This window comes from Cynocephalus volans, chromosome 2 (assembly GCF_027409185.1).
Source record: "Cynocephalus volans isolate mCynVol1 chromosome 2, mCynVol1.pri, whole genome shotgun sequence".
Lineage (NCBI taxonomy): Eukaryota > Metazoa > Chordata > Mammalia > Dermoptera > Cynocephalidae > Cynocephalus > Cynocephalus volans.
In genome coordinates, this window is record NC_084461.1 from 167,492,641 (window position 1) to 167,517,868 (window position 25,228).

General features: G+C 36.0%; 1 protein-coding gene across 1 annotated transcript in view; it reads right to left on the bottom strand.

The window, feature by feature from the left end:
- The window catches only part of ELP3 (elongator acetyltransferase complex subunit 3), a 100,885-nt gene that overhangs the window by 74,512 nt on the left and 1,145 nt on the right, over positions 1-25,228 (bottom strand). Inside the window, exons 2-7 of the mRNA XM_063086152.1 lie at positions 23,933-24,032; positions 21,431-21,569; positions 18,798-18,868; positions 17,959-18,022; positions 16,202-16,270; positions 13,356-13,510 (exon numbers count right to left, since the gene is read on the bottom strand). Coding sequence (XP_062942222.1) covers positions 13,356-13,510; positions 16,202-16,270; positions 17,959-18,022; positions 18,798-18,868; positions 21,431-21,569; positions 23,933-24,032 — 598 coding nt within the window. The remainder of the gene's footprint in view (positions 1-13,355; positions 13,511-16,201; positions 16,271-17,958; positions 18,023-18,797; positions 18,869-21,430; positions 21,570-23,932; positions 24,033-25,228) is intronic.

Consider the following 25,228-nt stretch of genomic DNA (forward strand, 5'->3'; position numbering starts at 1 on the left):
TTAATGCTATATATAGTCATATCTCATTATATCTGCCTCTTCATTTAACAGAGATGCAAAGATATAGATATAACTTCTTTAATAGGCAAACACACACATACAGGCTTTCCATTAACCTGAGCTGATGTTTCATAGTGTGCCATGATCCCTTGTACCCTTCAGACAGCCCTCCTATGAAGTATGTCTTTCCTTCAGTGCCTAGTCAGCTCCCGTACCTTCTGGGGCCACTCACTCCTTACATTCTAGGGCATACAAGAACTGTATCAAGTTCTAAGAGACAAAGCCAGGATTTGTACCTGGGTCTTATGATCCCAATTCCACAGCTCTTTTTGTGGTATTACAGGATTGTCTTAAGTAAGCCTGTGCAGCACACCACTGTGGGGCTATGTTGAATCCTACGCTTTTCTGTATGCCACAGGAACGGCACCAACTATAAAAGATGCTGATGTTCTCTAAGAAGCATAACTTAAGCCAATTATTTAAGCTGACAGAATTTTTTCCAATTGGTGGGTGGAGAATAGGGACAATAATCTGAGAATTTAAAATCAGACAAAAGCCAAATGCTACCCAGCCTCAAAAAAAGTAGGTCAAGTACACTTCTCCTCCCATGGCATCTTCCAGAGCACCCTCAGTGCGAACTCTGTGCTCTCATTCCCACAGCACCTTGTACATATAATGGTTTGCCTTGTTATCTGTGGATATGTCTGTCTCTTCATCTAGAAAAGAAGCTCCTAGAAGGCAGTAGGCTCAAAAACGTTTAGAGGTTAATTGCTTAAGGGCTTCAGCACAAAACACTCTATGTCATTTAAAAAAAATATGAATTTGAAAAATGAATGAATAAAACTAGGCATAACTGGGGACACAGGAGGTCTCTCTTTACTCCCACAGCAGCCCCTAGGTAGTCCTAATTGGTTATCTTTCCTCTTGCAAATAGTCAGCCCTAGAAGATGCCTAGCACTAGGCCAGGTATTCTATAGAAGGTAAAAATACAACAGTTCTCGTTCCAGAGATGCTCAACAATCTAGCTGCAGGGTAAGACACACAGAAAAAACCAAGAACCACTACAGAACAAAAACCTAGAAGTGGCAGAAATATAAATGGATATAAAATATTTCTTGGGAGGCCTCCTTCTATTTCTGGAAAGAAGAAAGTGACCTATAAAAATAATACCTAATATTACTTAGTCTCCTTGCACTTAGGGCCCCAGCCAGGGGGAGGGGGGGGGCACTGATGGAATACACCACACTGATTTTAAAATCTCTTTATTATCTTCTTGAAACTACCTTTTGATTCACTCCAGGAAGGCTGTGGCATCAAAGACAGCACCTCTCATTACTATCAATCTGCTGCAGTTCCTACTTCAAAACCTCTATCATTACTACAACTAGACATGCCTTAGTTCAGTCCTGTTGGAAATCTCACAAGATCTCTAGGCTCAAGTTCCTGAAAGGCATGTCCCACATGGACATCCTGCAACCTCAACTCAACCTGCTCAAACCAAATTACAAAGTAAATAATGGTACATAGATGAAATATGAATTTTCATTAGTCATGATGTACAAATTCTCTTCTGTATCTACAATCCCAAAATGAGTCAGTATAATTTATAAACTTCTTTGGACAGTCAAAGATTTGTTTGGAATGCCAATAATATCTGGAGTTACTGGTGTAATTCCTCAGTAGTAGCACTACAGAAGACATTTTTTGTTGTTGTTGTACTTATATCTGGAAAATTCCTCAATAAAATTTGATGTTCTGCATAATATTGTGTTAGTGATATTCTAGACTTAAGAATGACTGAGTTAAATGTCTGTTGTGTTTGAGGATTTAAAAGTATCCCCTTCCCCTTTTGAGATGGTGGTCAAGTTTGCTTCCTGGATATTAGTGGTTAAGTCAAGAGGGTCTATAAAATAATAGTGCTCTGCCCAACACAAACTGAGGAAAGAGAGGAATGGAATTTTGATTTTTACAAAACCACATTGAGATAGCAAATCACCCCACTTAGACTGGCTATTATCAAAAAGAGAATAACAAATGCTGGCAAGGATACAGAGAAAGGAGAATCCTCCTACACTGTTGGTGGAACTGTAAATTAGTGCAGCCATTATGGAAAACAGTATGGAGAGTCCTCAAACAACTACAGATAGCAGTGCCATACGATCCAGCAATCCCACTGCTGGGAATATACCCAAAGGAATGGAAATCATCACGTTGAAGGGATACCTGCACTCCCGTGTTTATCACAGCTTTATTTACAGTAGTCAAAAGTTGGAATCAACCTAAATGTCCATCAACAGACCACTAGATAAGAAAAATGTGGTATATGTACTCAATGGAATACTACTCTGCCATAAAAAAGAATGAAATTCTGCCATTCACAGCAACAAAACCTAAAGAAAATTATGTTAAGTGAAAAAAGCCAGGCACAGAAAGAGAAATACCACATGTCCTCACTCATAAGTGGGAGCTAAAATAAAGAAAGAAAAAAAAAAAGAAACAAAGAAACAAAGAAAGAATCACAATAATACATTGAACTTTAAGGAAAAAAAAAATAAGAAGAGAACAGTGGTTATTAGAGGTGGGAAAGGGTGGGGAAGAATGGGGTTAGTGAGAAATGAGTTAAAGGACACAAAGATTGACTATGTTTTATAAATGTGAGTATACTAATTATTCTGATTTGATTACCACATGTTGTACACATGTATTGATATTCAATTCTGTGCCCCACAAATATATATATATATAATTGATTATGTTTCAATAAAAAAAAAGGTAAAAAAAAAAAGAATTTTGATTTTTAAATGAGTACTACCCACGAAAAATTAACTTGGTGGCACAGTAGCTTAGAAACTAATCATGGAACCTTGTGCACTATCACACTAGTCAACAAGTTTTAAGATGTACAAAAACAACTCATAATATTTGGGTTTTGATTCTTTCCACAGCTGACAAGAACCCTATCATTTAGGGTTAGTTCCAATCAGACAGCTGAAAAACCAACAGCAACACACTATTAATAGAAAAGAAAAAAAACCCCAGATATTTCATTCTTTTAAAATTATATCCACATTGAAATGTAAGCATTATATACGTAAAAGTATTATAGAAAAGTTGTCATTGTCAGAAAGTGACTGCTACATGAAAAATAACTTCTGAACATATCTTTTAGATAAAAATTCTCACTCCATTAGAAATCTTCAAATCACAGATGTCAGAAAAAGAAGCAATTTTAGAGATAATCTAGTCCTACCTCCTCATTTTTATAGATGATGAAACTAAAGCAGAGAACAAATAAGTGGCTTAAGCCAGGTAATAATGCAAAATAAAAACAAATGAGTCTGGAAGCTGTCTCCTGATTCTTACTGTACAACTCTTTCCACTGCATTCATTTAACATTCACTATGTACCTTCTGTCCTTAAAACATTGCACTAGACAAGGGATCCTCTCTCTTTCTCTTATGATGACGTTCTCAATTAAAGGATACAGAAAAAGATACACTATACAGAATTAGACAAAAATAGTATTTATTAAAACTATTATTCTTGGCTACTGAAAACCAAAGTGAGGGGGTGATTAAACTGATAGACATAAATCCAACCATTAACACAGACAGATGTATCAATAATTACATCAAATATTAACAGACTAAACACTCCAATTGAAAGCAGACATTCTCAAAACAGATTTAAAAAAAAAAGACCCAACTACCCAACTTCTTGTCTACAAGAAACCCACTTTCAATATAAAGACATATATGGATGGAAAAGAAATATAAAGGGCAAACATTAAGTATTACATGAGGTTGTAATGGCAAAATTAACATCAAATAAAGGAAACTTCAAGACCAGGGATACAAAAAGCATTTCTTATAAAAAAAGTGATAAAAAAAGTAATTTCATAATGATAAAAAGCTCATATATCAGGAAAACATAGCAGTCATAAATGTGTATGCACCTAATAACAGACCTTCAAAACATATTAAGTAAAAATTCATGTAACTAAAGTGAGAAACAGATCATTCTTCAAGCATAGTTGGAGACTTTAATATTCCTGTCTCTCAGCAACTGATACTAGACAAGAACAACAACAAAAAAATCCCCAAAGACCATCTGAACAACACCATCAACCACTGTGACTTAACTGACGTTTATAGAACATTACACCCAACAACTGCAGAATACACCTTTTTTTCAAATACACACAGTATGTTGACCAAGAGAGACCACATATGCTGGATCATAAAACAAATATCAATAAATTTAAAAAACCACTAAAATTGTACAGAATAGGCTATCTGACCAAAATGCAATTAAATGAGAAATTCAGTAAAATATCAAAAAAAAACCCTCATTGTTTGGAAATTTGGTAATTAAACAACCCATTTCTATACAATCCACGGATCAAAGAAGAACTATAAAGGGTAACAGAAAATATTTTGGACTGAATAATAATTAAAATAAAACATATCAAAATGTGTGGGATTCAGCTAATGCAGTGCTTACAAAGAAAAAAGGGGGGGAAAGAGCGGGGGAAGGAGGAATTGGTAAAGGGACACAAAAATCAACTACACTGTATAGTGATAAATTAAAATAAAGAAAAGAAAAGAAAAAAGGTCTAAAACGACGTCAAAGCTTCTACACCTTAAGTCACTAGAAAAAGAAGAGCAATGTAAAACTGAAGAAAGAGAATAAAAATAAAAAACAGAAATCAATGAAGTGAATGAAATATACAGAACTAAAAGTTAATTCCCTGAAAAGAACAACAAAATTGATAAGAAAATACCTAGTGTACTTAAGGGAAAAAAAAAAAAAAAAAAGAGAGAGAGCATGGATTATCAACATCAGGGTTGAAAGAAAGGTGATTGCAAGGACCCCACAGTATCAAAAGCATAATAGGGAATATTATGAACAACTGAATACAAAAAAGTTTGACAATGTAGACAAAACAGACAAATTCCTTGAAAAATATAACTTACTAAAATGGACACAGATGAAATAGAAAATCTGAACAGCCCTATATCTATTAAAGGAATTGAATTAATCATCTAACACCCTCCCACAAAGAAAACTCTAGCCCTGGATAGTTTCACTGGTGAATTCTAGCAAATATTTATGAAAGAAATGATATTCGTTTTACATGGATTCTTTCAGAAAATAGGAGGGAAGGTTTTCTTACTTGTTTTGCAAGGCCAGCAAAACACTAATGCCAAAATTTGACAAAGAAATTGCAAAAGAAAGAAATTACAGACCACCATCAGTTATGACCATAGACACAAAAAATCCTTTACAAAGCATTAACAAGTTGAATCCAGTGATATATAAAAAAGATGACATATTATGACCAAATAGAATTTATCCTAAGAATGCAAGGTTAGTCTAACATTCAAAAATCAATAAGATAATCCATATTATCACAATAAAGATAGAAAATCATGTGATCATTTTATAGATGCAGAGAAAGCATTAGACAAATAGTTAATGATAAAACCTCTCATGATAAAACCTCTATAACAAACTTCTTCAATCTAATAAAGGTATCTACAAAAAGCCCACAAGCAACACTGCACTTAATATTAAAAAACATGTTCCCTGTGTCACTGGGAACAAGACACACACAGAGGCCCATTCTTGCAACTTCATTTGACACTGTACTGAACATCCTAGCCATTGCAATGAGAAAGAAAAGCACACAGATCCAAAAGGAAAAAGTAAGACTCACCATATTTGTAGATAACATGATTGTTTATAAAAAAAATTCTAATAGACTTACAAAAATAACTTTCAAAACTAAGTAGTGAATTTAGTAAGGTCTTATGATATAAGGTTAATATACAAAAATCAACTGTATAATCTATACATTAGCCGCAAACAATTTGAAAATGTAACTTTAAAAAAATTCATTTACTATTTAGCATCAACAAACATAAAAATATTATGGAAAAAAATTTTATAGGCTTACAAAATCTCTACACTGAAGACTGCCAAGAGAAATTTAAAAAGACCTAAGTAAATAAGGAGATAGACTATGTTCATAAATAGAAAGACTCAGTATATTGTCATTTCTCTCCAAATTGTTCTATAGTTTTAACACATTCCCAACTCCATCACACTTTTTAATTGAAATTGACCAGCTAGTTGTAAATTTTACACAGAAATGAAAAGGACCTACCTTATACTGGCCAGTTGCTCCCTGCCCAGTAAAAAAAAAAGAAATGCAAAGGACCTAGAAGACCTAAAGCAATCGATATACTAAAAAGCTACAGTAATCAAAACAGTGTGGTGCTGGTATAACGAGTGAAAAACAGATCAATGGAACAGAAGAGAGCTTAGCCCCACATTTATAGTCATTTGATTTTTTAACAAAGGCACGATACAATCCAAATGAGAAAGGGAAGCTTTTAAAGAAATGATGTAGAAACAACCAGATATCCACATGGGGAAAAAAACAGCCTTGACTCCTACCTTATACTACACATAAAAGTTAATTCAAGATGGATCGTAAACCTAAATATGAAAGCTAAAACTATAACTAGGAGACAACACGGGAGATTATCTTGTGCCTTGGGAACACAAAACAGTTCATTAGAGATAATACAAAAAACAATAACCATGAAAGAAAAAATCAGTAAATTAGACTTCATCAAAATTAAAAACTTCTGCTCAAAGATATCATTAATATAATGAATAGTCAAGCCATAGACTGGGTTTTCATATTTGCAAAATATAGATCTGAGAAAGGACTGGCATACATAACCCAATAAAAAATGGGCAAAAGACTTTAACAGACACATCCCAGAGGAAATATATTTGAATAGCATAAGCATATACAAAGTGCTCAATGTCGTTACTCATCAGGAAAATGCATATTAAAACCACAAGAAGATACCATTATACATACACCCACCAGGACGGCTAAAATTAAAAGAACTGACAAACCATGTTGGTGAGAATGTGGAACAACCTAATGCTCACACATTATTGGTGGGAGTACAAATAGTACAAAACCAACTTGGAAAAATGGCTAGCCATTTCTTATAAAGCTAAACATATCCAGCAACTCTACTCCTAAGGAGACCCAAGAGGAATAAATACATATATCCACAAAAAGACTCATACAAGAATGTTCATTGAAATTTTATTCATAATAGCTGCAAACTGGAAACAGTCCAGACGTTCATCAACAGAAGAATGGATAAACAAACTGCTGTCTATGCCTACAATGGAATACTGCTCAGCACTAAAAGTATACCAACAACTGAACACCCAACAATACTGATGAATCTCAAAATATTATGCTCAGTGAAGAAAGCCTTACACAGAGTATATGCTATATGCTTCCATTTATATGAAGTTCTATAACAGGCAAAAGTAAAGTATGATGGAAAAAAAAATTAGAAGAAAGTCTCTGTGAGGTGCAGGTGAGGATTTACTGGGAAGGGGCATGAGGCAACTTTCTGGGACAATGACAATGTTCTGTATCTTCACAGGGTTTTCTTGCACAGGTATATGCATTTGTCAAAACTAATCAAATGATGTACTTCAGATCTGTGCATTTCATTGTATATAAATTTACTTCAAAAGGAAACCACCACAGAGTGAATGCTAGTTAATGATATGCATGATGAAGTATCTGGGGAGAAGTGTACTAAAGCAACTCACTTTGAAATGTGTCAAAAAAAAATAAATGAGAGAGAGAGACTGATAAATGGACAGAACAGACAGATACGTGATAAAGCAAGTATGTTAGAATCTAGGTGACGGGTATGTGGATGCTCACTAGAAAATTGTTTAATTTTTGTTTGTTTCAAATAAAATGCTAAAAGAAAAACAACTATATCTCTTTTAAGATGACTGAGATTGTATTGCAGATTGGCTAGCCAATCTCAAGGATCTTGGTCACCATCTACAAAAATCTGGGTGACCAAGGGAGGAAGTAAAGTGGTTAATATAGAAAGTGAGAGGTAGAGAGTATCAGAGTCAAAGCACAGAAGTACAGGAGGTTCTGAGTCCTGCCAGAAATAAGACCCAGGGCAGCAAGTCAAGAGACAGTCACTTTCGGGCCTCTGTATGTTGCTTTTGCATCCTTCATAGCTCTGCAAGTCTATGAAATTGATTTCTGGGCCTGGTACCCAGCAGTACCTAGCACTCTAGCTTTTCTAAGACACATAAGGACATAGTTGGAAAATTTAAAGTCACCAACGCGGGGGAAAAGAGGAAGAAATGGAAATGCATTAAAGGTTCCACAGGGAGAAAGTATGACTCACCTACATCTTGATGGGTAACTATCCTTTTAAATTGCATCTTGTGAAAACAGTGAAGAAGCATTAAAGATTAAATGTGAAACTGCTTCTGGGCAAAGCTGATTAAAAAGGAATAAAACTATTTTAAAAGGTTGTTCTGAGTTATTTGGAAACATTTGCATTCTGGTGAATGGGTGACTCAGATGCCACTGCCGGTCCTTTTCATCTCCACAACTATGACTGTGATAGGATGACAGTCATCAGTAATTGTTGCTCTCTGGAGACAACTGAAGAGTCGCAGTCTAGCTGATAGTAATGAGGGATTAGCACTTTGCCTGACTTAACGAGCCTTCACAGAAACTGTACCTGCTCTGTCCTTGACCTCTCTTCACTTAGCTTTCCAATTTTTCCATCCATCCATTCGCAAGGATGTCACACTGCTCACTACTAACATGCCACAAATAATAACCAGGCTCACCTTGTTGGGGCTTTTCTTTACCCTAGTTCCTAATCTTTTAAGTAAGAGGCAACGCTTTGATCAGGTTAGACATGCAATAACAAAGCAAGGATACCTGAACTAATAATAAAGCTTACCTCTAATTTGAACAAAGACTTTTAACCTTAAACATCATTGACTCAATCTGACACATATAATTTTTAACCTAACATAAAATCAATCTTTAAGCTAATGAAATTTGGTGTTACATCTGTGTAGTTAGCAAGGAAAAACAACTAACATCAACTAATAGTAAAATAAACATGAAGTTCATCACTTTAAATGTGAGAGGTGGGCCACACTAGGTAACCCAATCACCCTCTGTGCAAGACAACACAGAGAACATTAAGGTAAAATCCAAAAATTCTGAAGAGAACACATTATGTCAAAAACAGTTTCTTTGGGCTACTCTTTATCTGACAATGATGCTAACATTTGAAAATAATTTTCTGTTTCTAGTTCTATGGTACAAACCAGACTAAGATTTCTTCAAATAATAGTTTCCCTAGAAACAAATACCAACTCTATTATACGGAGTTTGTAGTAAAAATTTACCTCAACAAAGCAAACAATATGCCACAAATCAGCTTTTTTCAGAGGACTTCATAAAATTATAGAGATCAGGAGAAAAGAACAGAACGTGTAAAGAGTGAGTTGGCAGAATTCAGTGTGATGTTTGCGGGTGTTTTAATGGCTCCCAGACTGAACTTTTATTACTAAAGAGCCATTCATGAGATGTGTGCAATGAAAACTGCAATCATATATAAATTTTTATCTGTCTGTTGCTCTCTTCAGGTTAAGTCCAAGAACAGAAACAAAACAACGCTGGCTTTGAATAGTCCATTAAAGAAAGAGGCTCTCTTCTCCAAAGGGCTTCCTCTACAGACACATCCTATCCGCAGCTAGCCAGCTGTAATACAAAACCCCATTTCCACCCCAACAACAGATGACTTAACATTCAAACACTACTAGGCAGTGGAACATTTCTGCAAAAATAAAGGTAAAACTTCACACCAAGAATAAAGCAAAAATTTTGAAGTTTCAACTGATGAAATGTGAAACTAGCTGCATCCTAAAAATTCATTATACAGATCTCAGCTGGTCTGATTCACTTGACCCAGGGGACCCAAAAGCAGACTGTGAAAAGCTTTGTGCAAATTTTTTGGGGGGAGAGGGGCAAGTCTAAGACATTTATAGCTCAATTCCACTTAACATGCAAGGTCTCAGCACAAGAACACTGCACTAAGAAAAAAGTATCCAAGTACATGGGCTTGGGTTGAAAAATGTCACAGTCTTGACAGATCACCCTGCTGGTGAATTTTCAGAGCTGAATGTAGTTTAGTGAGTAACCCTGTGAGTTACTGCTGCCATTCCAATGTCTTGGAGCTTTGAACTAATTAAGGTTGTTTTTCCTCAAATTACATTTCATCTAAGATATAGTTTGATTTTTTTTCAGTATTACTAAGAGAAATGAGTTGGATTACATCATTACTCCTCTAAAGATTGAAGACTTCAGCATTTTACTAAGCATGACTCACTCATGAATGATCGAGGTTTTGAATGAGCAGTAAAAATACTGTTGCCATTTCTCTCATCCTGCTACTCAGCCCCTGTAGTAGGGAAGAGATCACCTTCTCAAAGTCTATAGATTCATGGATGCAGAATCCACCTGTCACATTCCTCAGAGTGAATCAAACAAAAGTAGTTGCTCTCCACACATACTCTCCCAACCGCCACACCCTTTACACAGGCCCCTTGAGCTACCCTTGATACTTGTTGAAACTTATGAAAAAGCCTCTTCATTTTCATTTTGACAAGCCCACAGGAAAACAAAGGAAGTTAAGGGGACAGGAGAAGTGCGAAGGGCAAAAAAAGATGTCCTTATCCCCAATTCTAAGAGGGAGCTCTACCTAGGTCAGTACTTATCACCACACAAAAAACTCTCTAAGAGGTGGCACTGTTTGAACAGCCTTATAATCAGCTATATGACTTCCCCCTCTCCTGATATAAAAGAGAAGCCAGAGAAAAGCCTGAAGCTGGTAGGGGAAGGGGCACGAGAAAAAAAAGACCACATTCTTTCCAATATTTCCAAGCTCTAATGAGGTACACACACATATGCACGTATGCACACAGACTCACACACAGTCAAATTTTTATACCCAGCACAGTTTCTAACATTATAGCAAAGTTCAGGTTCTGAATGCAAAGCTGCTTGGGGCTTAAATACCCATTCCCCACCAACTGCCTGTGAGACCTCGGGCAAGTTGCTTAATTTCTCTGTGCCTTAGTTTTGGCACCTATAAAACAGGGACAATCTTAATACTCAAAGACTTACTGTGAGTATTAAATAAGTGAATAAAGCACTATCACATGCCTAGCACATTGTACAGGGCAAACGTAAACATCCTCTTTTACTGCTCCTTCCCATGTCCCCTCCTCCTCAGCAACATAAGGCCTATGATGACCATCGTTCTCTTTCTCTCCACACACACAAGAGGTCTTCAAAAAGTTCACAGAAATATTCATATTTCCTTTTAATTCTATTTTCCACAAACTTTTTGAAGTATCCTTGTGTGCCTATACATATATACATGCATATATATGTGTGTGTACACAGAAATGATAGGATCATACTATAAGAACTGTTCTAAAAATTGCTTTTTCACTTAGTATCTCGGAGATCTGAAACTCTCCACCAGGTAATCTAAACCATTCACACCGGTGTCAACATCATCTATGAGCTGATACTCTCCAATTTTGTATAGTCAGCCCAGATTTCTCCTATATTTATAGCCTACCTGACATCTCTACTTGTATGTATCATAGGCATTTCAAACTTAACATACTCAAAGTAAAACTCTTGATTTTCTCCCACAAACTGGCTCTTCCCTGTCTTTTCCATCTTAGTAATAACACTACCCTCTGACCATTTCCTACAGCCAAAATTGGGTGTCAAGCTTGATTCCTCCCTCTCTTACTCCCAACCTGGTCATCACCACTGCCACCACCCTCATCTGGGCTAGGATGGACATACCAGATGGTCTCCTAGATGGTCTCTCACTTTCACGCTTGTGCCCTCTGATCCATTAGCCAGGCAGTAGCCAGAGGACCTTACCTATCAACCAGAACATATCACTCCCCTGCTTAAAACCATTCACCTGCTTCCTACTGCACTTCAAATAAAATTTCAACTCCTCAAAAGCATGTATAATCTGGCTCTTACCTAACACTGCAACCTCATGTCAGGACACTCTCCCTTGTTTACCGGGATCTAACCACACTGGCTTCCTTTCTGTTCCCCCCGCTGTTTCCCATCTCAGTGCCTTTATCTTATCTTTTCTGTTCTTGGCCTGACTGACTCCTCCTATGCTTCAGGTCTCAGCTGAAATATGAGGGGTCTTTAACAAGTTCATGGAAAGAGTCATATTTTAATTCCATTTTTTTACGAAATTTATGAAGTACCCTCATAGAACTGCTTCATTTATTCTCTGTCACAACACTCTGCTTCCATCATAGCACTTACTTTGTAAACTGTCAAACTAGCAGAATGTAAGCACCATGAGGGCATCATGTTGTTCCCAGTGCCTAAAACAGTGCATAGCACCTAGTGGGCCCTCAAGAAACATGCAGCAAATAAAAGAAATAGTACACAAGTAACTATCCAGGTGTTTCTGATACTTCTGAAAAAAAAAAAAAAAACTATTTTAAGACTTTTACTTCTTAAATCACTGAACTATATATGAAACCTTAGTATTCTTCATGCTAAAAATTGAGATATGAGGTATCAAAAGAACACATAATTCTCTTTTGCTTTGCCAACTAGAATTCAGAATGAGTAAATAATCCTGCTATGGTTTAAATATTTGTCCCCTCCAAAACATGTTGAAATTTAATTGCCATTCTATGAATATTAAAAGGTAGGATCTCTGAGAGGTAATTAGGCAGAGCCCTCATGGGTGAGATTAATGCCACTGGAAAATGATGGTGTAAGCTCTCTTTCTCCTCTCTTACCCTCTCACCTTCTGCCACGTGATGACACAGAAGGAAGCCCTCACCAAATGCTGGCACCTTGATATTGGACTTCTCAGCCTTCAGAACTGTGAGCCAATAAATTTCTGTTCATTATAAACTACCCAGTCTCAGGGATTCTATTCTAGCATCACAAAATGGATTAAGACAGGTCCCATTCACAAACAGAAATTATTTAATAGTTACTAAATAACAGTTACCATTAAGTTGTTTTTATATAATAGTCACTTGTTTTGTTGATTTTATGGTAGCTAAATGTTTCCAGTAAAGAGTACCCCCAGTCCTCTTCTTGGGTGGGCTGAAAACCCAACTGGCCCAATCTAAACTACTCCTGTAGTTTAAACCAGGTTAAGGCTGAAAAGATGTTCACCACATTTTGTGAATATCTCTATTTGAGAACATGTCAACAGACCATATTTGCTCTTTTTAAAAAAGGATTATTTAAATGAAAATAGTCTTTTCCCACAAAGCAACAGAGACTACAAGAAATAAGAATGTGCATGTAGAGCAGAAGGAATTCTCCTAGGCTGCTGCTAGGAGGATAACCTTACAACCACTTTGGAGAATACAATAAAATAAGGATTTCTTACTTGACTGCCTCGTAAATATTGTTGGAAGTATGTCCTGATAAGGCATCATGTAAATTTCGAATAAAATAATCTCTGTATTCTTCTGGAAGAGCCATAAACGTACCACCCATCACAATAAACTCCACTTTATCCACACTGTGACCAAGTTGTTTTAACTGAAAGACATATAAATTCATGAGCATTAGAAGATACAGTGTAGACAACTACCCTAAGAGGGTATTGCAAATTTCTAATTTTATTTTGCAGTGTTTTCATCAGTATAGCTTAAAAATGAGAAGCAATTAAACATATTTAGCTAATTCTGTAAAAGACTTGTCTAAAAAAATAAAAATTACAGTTCAAATGAGGCAGAGTGAGAATTAAAAATAACAAGAAGCTTCTTGAATTCAACCCTTACAGACATAAGTAAAAATTTAAAAACACGAAGAATATAAACTAGGAAGCAGTAAAAACATGTATAATACAATATGAAAAATAACAAATATTTATTGATCATGTATTTTATGCCAGACTTTTGGTAAGCCTTGGGAACAAAAAAGACGTGTTTATGATTACACAGTATAATCAGGACTTGATACAATGGAAGAAAAAAACACTAGTTTAGAAAGGAAAATCAAGACAGCAGTTTAAAAGTGAGTGAACATTCTGAGCACAGGTGGCAGCTCAAGCTTGTCTCCTGGAAAAAAAGGTGGATGGAAGTCTGAATGATAAAAAATGAAATATTATGTCTTCTCTACTAGGGAACAGAATGGTACAGATCTTTCATTCTGTCAACTACAATAAGCCAAGACCCTAATTATTAAAAACAGTTATTTAGATTTGTTGCCATATTTTAGGTTTGAAAAAAAAATAAGGTCAAGTAAAGTAAATTTAGAACAAGAATTTACATACTATGTAAAGGATGTCAATACTTAATATGGACAAAAAGGCACCTTTTTAATACTCGCTTCTGAAAAAGGCAAACAATAATTTATACAAAAAAATATATTATATATGTATATATACTCATATATCTACACTAAAAGAATATTTTTACATTTACGATTGTTTACAAGGGATACACATCAAAATCATCCAGTAGCTTTTCCAAACTATCTTAACTAGACTTAATCAGAACCTTCAAAGGTTTGGAACATGTTTTGGAGAAGTTACTCAGGTGTTTCCAGTGTATTTATAGTTAAGAAAAGAATCATCACTCTGTGTCAGTTTCTTAAGTCTTTTAAAACACATGGTCCTTTTTGATAAACACAAACATTTCACACTCTATTGAAACATAGTTTTACATTTTAAATGAATTAAATATCACGGTTGAAAAAGAAATCAAAGCAAAGGTCAGTTTAGAACATGCTTTTCCAAATTACGCAGGCTCCCCCAAGTGGGGTCCTCTGCTACTGCTGACAATTCTGTTCCACATATGCTTGGGTGACCATGAAGTAAAAATCAGAACTGAATGGTATTCACTAACACACAGTTAAATAAACATAGAAGCAACTTATTAACTATTTTATGTATTACTCTGTATTTTAGATTCTGTATTTACCCTGCCATATGTTACTGTAACAACTACAGACAGTGCTTACATTTTTAAAATTGGACAAGTTTAAAATAAACATGTAAACAAAGAAAATCTGTTTTAATGTTCAAACGTCTTGAACAGTGCAAGTTCATTTATACAGTATTTGTTTTCAGTTAGCTACACTGAGGTATAATTTACATACAGGTTGAGCATTCTAATCTGAAAATCTGAAATTCGAAATGATCCAAAATCTGAAAGTTTTCCCTATGGTTTGAATGTCCCCTCCAAAACTCATGTTGAAACTTAATCCCCAGTGTGGCAGTATTGAGAGATGGGGCCTTTAAAAAGTGATTGAATCATAAGGGCTATGCTCCACTCATGGATTAATGGATTATCAAGGGAGTGAAACTGGTGGCTTTACAAGAAGAGGAAGGGACACCTGAGCTAGCACGTAAGCATGCTCTTGCTCCCTGCACTGCCTCAGGACTCTGCAGAGAATTCGCACCAAGAAGGCTCTCACCAGATGCCGAACCATGCCCTTGGACTTCCCAGCCTCCAAAACTGTGAGAAATAAATTTCCTTTCTTTATAAATTATCCAGCTTCAGGTATTCTAAGTGACAGAAAATAGACTAAGACTTTTTTTGAGTGCAGGCATGATGCTCAAAGGAAATGCTCATTGGAGCATTTTGAACTTCAAATTTATGGATTAGGGATGCTCAACCAGTATATATTCTGCAAATATTCCAAAATGTGAAAAAAATCCTGAACACTTCTGGTCCCAAGCATTTTGAATAAGGGATACTCAACCTGTACAATAAAATCCAGTAATTTTAAGTGTTAATTTAATGGATGAGTTTTGATAAATGTTCATAGTTATGTAAGCACCACCACGATCATGATACAGAAGGATTCCATAACACCCCAAAAGCTTCTTACACCTCTTTGCAGTCAATTCCCTATTCCCATCCAGCAAATCAGTCATATTACTTCTTGATCTGGCTCATGGAAGCTAAAATTCAACCCATCCACCTATTGTTTCAGAACATTCACATACCTTTTTTCCATAAATTTCATACTACAAATTGAAAGAAATTTAGAGAATATAAAAACCCTTACATAATAAGAAAATAGTACAGTCTCTAAAGAAAGTAGAGTTTTCACTTTGCTAGGCATTGAAAAATAGTCTCCCTCTGGAGATGGATATCGAAAACTTATAAAGGAGAAAAACATTCTTTTAGTTCTTATTTCAAGTTCAATCCAAATCAAGCAACAATAACTTCTTACTAAGTATAAAAATCTAACTTAAAAAAATGCTTTTTAAAAATTTACCTGTTCTATTCGGTGTCTTGTCTGTAGATAAGGGTCATATCTAGCACGGATAGCTCGCATGGAGGTTGGCTAAGAAAAAAAGAAAATATTTTGTAACGTCCACATCAAATTAAAAATAAAAAGTAGTTCCAAAAAAGTTGTATTTAAATTAAAATTCTCTATGGCTTTGAATACTAAAAACCTGGCTTGTACCATTACTTCCTTTCTCAGTCTTTGGGGTTCAAAATGCTATTGATCCTGAATAGCACCTGGCCAGTCTCCATCCCCCTGTTATAAGCATCTCTACAGCAGGGTGTCTCCCTGGATCTTATCTGTCATTTGGGTAAACACATGTGGAATCTCTCAGACCACCAAAGTGTTCTACTACTCATAGACATATATATGCATACATATTCAAAACAGTGATGTAGTAAAATAATCTTTAAATAAGGTTCTTAAATACAACATAGTTTGTAATGGTTTAACAGATAGCCTTTATACATTGTCATACAATGCAATACTCCACAGCCATGAAACAATGTTCTGATATAAAATGTTCTCTAAGACATACTGTTAAATGAAAAAAGTAAGGTACAGAACAGTATTATGATACGCTACTTTATATGAATAAAGAATATGTATATGCTTATATACCCATAAAACATCTGTGAAAGATGTAGAGGAAACAGATAAGGCTGATTGTCTGCTGGGGGGAGGAGCAGAAAAAGGTGGCTAGGGCATAAGAATAAGAGGAAGCCTTTTCACTGAATAATTCCTTTTGTATTTTTTAGAAATTTGAACAATGGAAAACAGGAAAAAAATGAAAAACATACATGAGAAGAAAAAGTCATATAGTTTGCTGCTGTCTGACCTCTTCTGAAGAGGTAACTCCTTCAGAAGCTGCTCACTGGGTTCCTGCTCCACTCTTGCCCATATTCTAATTCCTTCTCCACTTGGCTGTCAAAATGATCTCTAAAAACCTAAATCAGATTGTATCATTCCCCTGCTTTTAACTCTAACGGCTTCTCATGATACCTATATATAATCCAAACTCCTCGCCCTGCCTTACAAACCCCTAACCTCCTCTATCTCTCCAACTTCATGCTTTCCCTCAACCACTGTGCTCCACATTCCTGATATTCTTATGACCAGCTCCTTCTTGTCATTCATGACTTAGCTCAAATATCGGCTTCCCAGAGAGTCCTTTCCTAGTCACCATAGCTAAAGTATCTCCAGGTATCATCACCTTACCTGATTTTATTTCTCTGCTTAGCATTTACTAGTACCTGATATTTTTCTTGTTTGTTTCTTTATTGTCTACCTTCCATTATTAGAATGCAAATTCCACAAGACAAGGGATCTTGACAATTTTTTCACTGCTAAAGAGACAGTACAATGTAGTGGTGAGGAGAATAGAGTTCGAAACCTGGTTGTCACCTACTAACAGTGTATCTCTGGGTCAGCTGTTTAAGCCTTCTATACCTCAGTTTCCTCATCCATAAATTGGGATAATAATAGTGTCTATTTTCAAAAATTGCTGTAAAGTTTAAAGCTGTAATGCACTTAGAACAGTGTTTGGAATATGTTGAGAAGTGCTTACATACGTATTTCTCCAATGACTAGAACAATATTTGGTGCTAGTAGATACGGAACAAATATTTGGTAAATGAACAGCTTTTATAATCTGGAAAAAAACAAAAACTAAAAATTTTTAAAAAGCCACACTATGGGTAAAGTATGATATAACACTTCATCAGGACAACCTCCAATTACTTTACCTCATATCCAGTATAAGACTGGGTTGAATATTCAAAATCTGAGTCAGGTCCACCAGGGCAGTATCTGCCAATAGAGCAAAAAACCAAAGATACGGAATTGAATTCAACAATCTAGTTTAAGTATCTGTAGTCTCCACAAAATCCTAATATTGGATGAGCTTCATTTTCAAATTAAAAGAATCTACCTTTGCAGTACCTGCAAATAACGTATTTTCTACCAACAAGTAGATGTGATAGATATGTAAAGGAATACCATTACGTTAATTTTCAAAGTACTGCAGTCATTATTATTTTAGAGGTTTAAGCTTTTATGGGCAAATAACAGGAATTAAGTTTTCCTAAGTTTTGATCGATACTTACAGTGCTGTCTTGGTAACCACACTCAAGAAGAACTCCCGTTTTATCTTCCTACCTAGAATTATTCATACTCTTCTACTAATTCTTCAAAATATCTAAGTTTGGGAAACCTGAAGATTACTTACAAAGATAATTTTCTATTTTGATGCTTTTCTAATCCAAATTCATTTTAAATTTCTGACATTTGGAATTTAGGCAGCTCATATTTCCATGTTTCATTTATCACATTAACAATGCCTACTGCTTTGAGTTCCATAACCTAGGTATTTTTTTATTGTATATCACAACAAATGAAAATCTTTATATGTTTCATTTTTAAAGCATTGAAATATCCTATCAATGGTTGCTTGTTTCAAAGAACTAAACTATAAATCTATTAAATCAAAGTTTTAAAGTTACCAGTATGTACTGATCAAGGGTTCTAGGGGACTTACTAGTTCAATTAAAACACACACACAACTTATCAAAATCATCATACTTACACACATATATTTCCTGTAAAACTGATGTGTGGACACCTGTGGGGTTTGCACATCACAGCCACAACAGCAATCTATAAAAGATTAATAAAAAACTATTATAGATTAATACAAAATTCTGGAGGGTGGTTCTCCCTCAGAGGGAGAGAGAGGAATGCAATCAGAGAAGCACCCAAGGGGCTTATAAGGTATTGGTAACACTGTCTTTCTTAAGCAGGGTACAAGGGTGATCTCTATTCAACATTAATAATTTTTTAAATGTGCATATGAATTGTATGTATGTGTTTGTACTATATATTGCAATAAATTAAGTGCAAAATAAATAATTTTTAAAGCCACCATGATTCTTATTCTCTCTGATTTATTGTTTTATTAAAACAGCCTCCAAGAAATAAATTATGCAATTCTATAAAATTATATATATAAACCTAACTTTATTTTTGTTTTTGGCAGCTGGCCAGGACAGGAATCAAACTTTGGACCTTGCTGTTATCAGCATCATGCTCTAACCAACTGAGCTAACTCACCAGCCCCTATAAACCTAACTTTGTAACTCAAACTCCTCATGGATACACTAAATCATGATATTTACAGCAGGGACTATTAAGCTAGGAGCTAGACTGTCTCAGAGTCTGTGTGCAAAACATTCTTAGAGGGGTCCGGCAGAGCCTAAGTGGGGTATCTGCTTGAAAAAGAAGGTGGTGGCAGAGATACAAGATTGGTTACATCTGAGATGGTTGGTCAAATAGGGAACACATTAAAGCTAATGCAAGCCAGGTTTCTTACTGTCAGAGAAGAAAGTTGTAAATATGCGAAGGGAGAGAATCAGAATGAACTTTGAAGGTATTTTTTGTGAACTCACAGTTTTCAATATAGATAGACTGATATAGAAATATAAACCAAAATATGTTATGTATATATGTGTGCATGTATGTATGTAGATACACATATACATATCCTACTTTGATCCACTGAGAAGGTCTGGGAGCACCAACACCCTAATAGCAGTGAACATACCTAGCACTCAGATCTTTGTTTCTAAATACTCTTCTCCACTAAAAGAGACCAAGGCTCCTTGGAGAAATGGCTGATTCCAGGGCTGGGGCAACAAATGAGCCTGGAACATTATATTGTGCCTGAAAGACACTGCTCAAAGGATGATGGGAACATTTCAAAAAGACACAAAAACCAGCTTGAAAGGGTTCCCACTGGTCAAACCTAGGATAATTTGTGCATCAAAATAAATAACGATAGTAACAGATTATAACCCACCAAATAGGAAACATTAATTCGTTCATCAGCTGAATGAGTAAACTGGAAGTTTGATGAGGAGCAGGATGTTATACCTAGTCTCAAAGTACCTTTCCACACAACACTTAATTACAAAGTGGAAAGGAATAACTTTAAAGAGAAGTCTAATAGACATCACCTTGATCAAAATGAACAATATCAGTGATAGGACAAATGGAAACTATGCACCACCAGACAGGAGACAATAAGAACACAGGATCACTTCTGTGATGGTCCTGCCAAAGACTCACAGCCTCAATCTAATCATGGGGAAATATGTGATTGACCTACGTAGAGGGATATGCTACAAAATCTTCAAAAGTGTTAAATCAAGGAAAGACAGAGGAAGTGTCCAGACTGAAGAGTTGTGACAATAAATGCCTCACGTGACTCTGAACTGGGTCGTGTCAGACATTATTTAAACAGCTGGTGAAACTTGAATGAGGCCTGAGGATTGGATGACAGTAATGTATCCAATGTATCAGTGCTATTTTCTTGGTTTTAACGGCTGTATTGTAGTGATGTAGATGTCCAAGTTTGGTGGAAATATACACTGAAGCATTCAAAAGCATCAGCTTTGTAACTTACCATGGGAAACAATTTTTTCATACTGTACTTTCAACTTTTCCATAAGTCTGTGATTATTTTTCATAATAAAAATTATTAAAATTAAAATCATTAAACAGTGATTAAGAGAAACCTCAAAATAAATAATTTTACAAGAAATCTCATTTAAAAATCCAAATTAAAAACTTAGATTTTCAAATAAGTGTTTTTATTTAAAATGAGATACAACCACCTATACCACTGATGAGATCAGTCCAATTCATCAATCTTTTATTGAGTGCCTACTACTGCACAGACCAGGTTCTGTGCTGCCCAGAGCTCGGTGGGCCCTGAGACTACTGAAGTACGAGTATAATACATTGCCTGTGCCCTCTGAAACCTCACCACTTAAAAGGGAGAAAGACATAGAGAAACAGGCTATTTCAAAACAACAATGGTAAGAGCACTAGGGCTGTGTCCAAAGAAAGCAAGAGGCTCTGACCAGGGGAGTCAGGGAAGCCTTCCTGGGGAACTAACAACCGTACTGAACAAGAGTGAGGTGAGCTAAGAAGACAGGGGAAGTGGGCCAGGGAAGCAACATGCAGTAGTTTTCAATCATTTTTTAAGCAAGAGAGCACTCTTGGCCCTCCTAGCATTCCGCATGTCTCCACTCCAGCACATATCATAATGTCTGAACTCCCCAGTTCCACCTCATTACCTGGGTATTATTACATGTAGGTAGAGATGTGGGGCCCAATAGATACACACTGTATCAATATTTCATGGGTTAAATCACTTACCCCACTGGCAGTTCTGATGGGTTTTGACTTTAATTTGGGGACCAACACCTTTCGATACTGAGGAGGGACTGCAGCGATGATGTCCACAAGGCGGGGCTGTGCTGACAGGCCATATTTGGCAGCTGTTTTGGTTTTCACCCTGAAAGTAAAGCATTATCAAGGTCACAATATTTCAAGCACAAGCTACCAAAAAGATGACCTATAAATAATATCATTAACTCCTGTCACTTCCCTACCCCTTCACTAGGTGATATTAGTGCTTTAAGATCTATAAATATCAGGAAAATAGAAGAACAAAATGAATGAATGAATGACTTCCTATTCTCATCCTCAAGAACAAGAAAGAAAACCAGAGCGCTACAGAGGAGAGGCCCAGGACGACAACATAACGCAGGTCTAGTTCAAAACAGTACTCCAGCTTCGAGGGACTATTCTGACTCTACCTTTCCTCCACCTCAGCGCTACTGACATTTGGGACCTGATTCTTCATTTTTGGGGACTACCTTGTGCATCGTAGGATGTTTAGCAGCATCCCTGGCCTCTACGCACTAGCACCTCTCTTCTTGTAAAAACCAAAAATGTCTCTAGACATTGCCAAATATCTCCTGGGGAGGAAATCACCTCTGGTTGAGAAGCACTGTCTTAGACAAAAAAAAAAAAAAGGTTATGCAGAACCAAACAGAAAATTAAGTACATATTTCTGAAAGTTTTAAAAAACTCTAATACAAAAATTATATACATAAAGAAGAGAACATAAAACATGTAAACACACTTTAACAGTTACAAAGTGACCACTTCTGTATGTCCCTTCCTGACTGTCATTCTGTCCCTATCCCCTAGTAATCTTTATCCTCACTAATAATTCCTTTGCTTTTCTCTATAATTTTAACAGCTTTTCTTTTCTTTGGGCCTGCTAGCCAAACTCTAATAGTCACCCTGTCTCCTAATTTTAATTCATCTAGAAATATGTGTGGGGTGATCACATCATTTTCAACAAATGTTAACTCAGTACCTAACACGTACAAGAGACTACCTAAGAACTTGGTATGTCAGAAGGTATAAGAAATAGTCTTCATGTTTTATGCAAACAAATAAGTAAATAAATAAATAAACACATAAGTGACACACACACACACCCCAACACTGAATGCTTCCAGAGTTCAGAAAAGAATTTGATGTGTGCTGGGGAGACAGTCATGGAAAACGGGGACAGAAGAAAGAGTAGGCCTCAGACAGGCAGTAAAGACACAGAGAAGGTACTGAGACCAGACAGATTGGCTTATGTGAAGGTGCAAAAACAGAAATGCATATATTTTAAGAATATGGATAGACCAACTTGACAGAAAGCAGAATATTTTGAATGTAAAGTTACAGAAGTTTAAAAAGCTGGAAAAGTAGGTTGAAGCCAGATCAAGAAGCCTTACATAATACGTATGGACATCTGAGTAGGGGCTGGTTTTCAGGAAGATGGCAGTTTTAGCTTTAGATGTGCTAAATTAAAGAGAATGACGGAGATACATAAGAAGTAGAAATGTTCACTAGAAATTAATGATTTGTATAATTAGGAGATAACTGATAAAAACAGAAAAAAATGTTGAAGACATGGTAGAAGCATCAGTAAAATATAATGTCTTCACAGTCAAAAGGGGATAATTATTTCCTTATTCATTCCTTTAGCAAATGTTTACTCAGCACAATGTTTCAAGGAAGGAGTGAAATACTGCAGCATCGCAAGTAACAGAGTATAGGGTCTAAGAAAAGGTCACACATGCAGTGATTAGATAACCTGGGGTTGGGGGGAAAACCCTTTTACTAGGGTGGACCTATATAGAGTGAATATATAATAATTTTTTAAAAAGTAAATGCTGAGATGAAAGACCACTCTTATTTGACGGTGTAGCAAAGCCTGAGCTGAACATGATTACAGAGAGGAAGTGGATGAACGTGTCAAAGAGGTTCTGAAGCAGGGAAGGGCTGGCTTAGATCAAGGGTCCCAAAGGGAGAGTATGCCTGGCAGAGAGCTACCGCTTCTGCTGAAGTGGTTGGGAAGAGAAGTAGGATGTGAGTGATGTACATAAGAACACGGGTTCTGGAGACAGATGAACTAATTACAAATCCCAGCTCTGCCAATTACTAGTTATTTACCCCTGGACAAATTATTTAACCTTTCTATGCCTCAGATTACTTGTCTGTCAAATGAGGGTGACATCACTACTTACCTCACACGGTTTTTGAAAGGAATAACTGAGCTAATACTTATAATGCACTAATAACAGTGCCTGGAATATAGTAAATGCTGAATAAATGTTAGAAGCTATTAATATTATTATGCTATGAGACAATTTTGTCAAAGAGAAAAGTGACAGGGCAAGGCAAAAAGCTAAAATTCTCAACTAAAAGTTAAAACATGAGATAGAAAACAAGTAGCATTAAATAATTTCATAAAAGAGATCTACTACCTAAGAACAAGCAAAATGGTCCTCTTTTTGTAGATCCACTTACTTATTTAGATCGATGTCTTTCCCCTGTTCGTGGGCTTCAATCAGTTGTTTAATAACATCTCCTATAGTCAACATCATCAGCTCAGCAGGGCTAAGAGCTCCTGGAAAGAAAATATTCAACAATGTCAAAAATCATATCATTCAGTAAAGATTTTAAAGTCTGATTTATAGCAGTTTTCTTTCCACAGTCATTCCAAATATACCAAACGAATAGCTCAAGTTCACAAAACATTAAACTGCTATTGTTTACAATTTGATCATATCTTTTATATCTTTAATATAAAACAAACCTGGCTTTACCTATATATGGAAAAAAGTCCCTTTAGAAGCACATACACTATGAGACTAGTATAGATAGAGACAGGAAAAGATACAGGAAAGAGTAGTAACAAACATGAGGAGAAAGAACCTAATCATACAGATTAGGACCAAAACAGTTAAATATCTTCCCATTATCTCTAGATTTGTAGTTACTAATATTTGTATAATACTTCAGAGTTCATAAAGAAAACTTAGATGCATTATTTCCATTGATTCTCAGAACAGAGTGAGATAGATAGGAACAGGAATATTGCCTGTCCCATAAAGATGCTACTAAGGGGTGAAGGTGAAACTCAAACTATCTGCAGAAGTAGTACTGTAAAGCAGGGACAAAGGTTCTGTTCCTACCTAAGGATCTTAATGCACTTCTAAGATACTGTTTGTCCACCATCATGACCTTCTCCTGGCAACTGGGGCTCCGCTTCTCATGCAAAAGCAACAGCAGAAGCTGACACGTTCTTATATGACCCTATCCTCTCAATCACAGTTGACTGGTTAAAAAACAGGAATCTATCCAAGCCAGGCCAATCTGAGCTCTTTCTATCAAGGCAAAAAACACCAGTCTTTTTCCAGTAAAAAAAATTGTGGGATATCAGCTTGAGGACTGAAAAAAGCATGCTTCCTGGCTGTAGAGAAATCTAGTACGGCATGATAATGAAATCACCAGACAGAAGTATAGATGAGAAAGCCCTGGCAGTTATGGAGCCTTTCATTTACTTTACTTTATCTCATTTGAAACCTCACAATAAGACCGTAAGGTGGTACTGTTACCCCATTTTACAAATGTAAAAACTGAGGCTAAGGTAAGTTAAGACATCATTGTAAATGGCATAGCTGTGATTTAAATCTGGGTCTTTTCACCACAACTTCCACGCTCTTTTCACTGTACCACACTGCCTCTAATTCAATGAGGCAAGACTAACATATACAAACCAATCTGAGAGGGAAAAAAAGTCCATCTATAATCAAAGTCTAA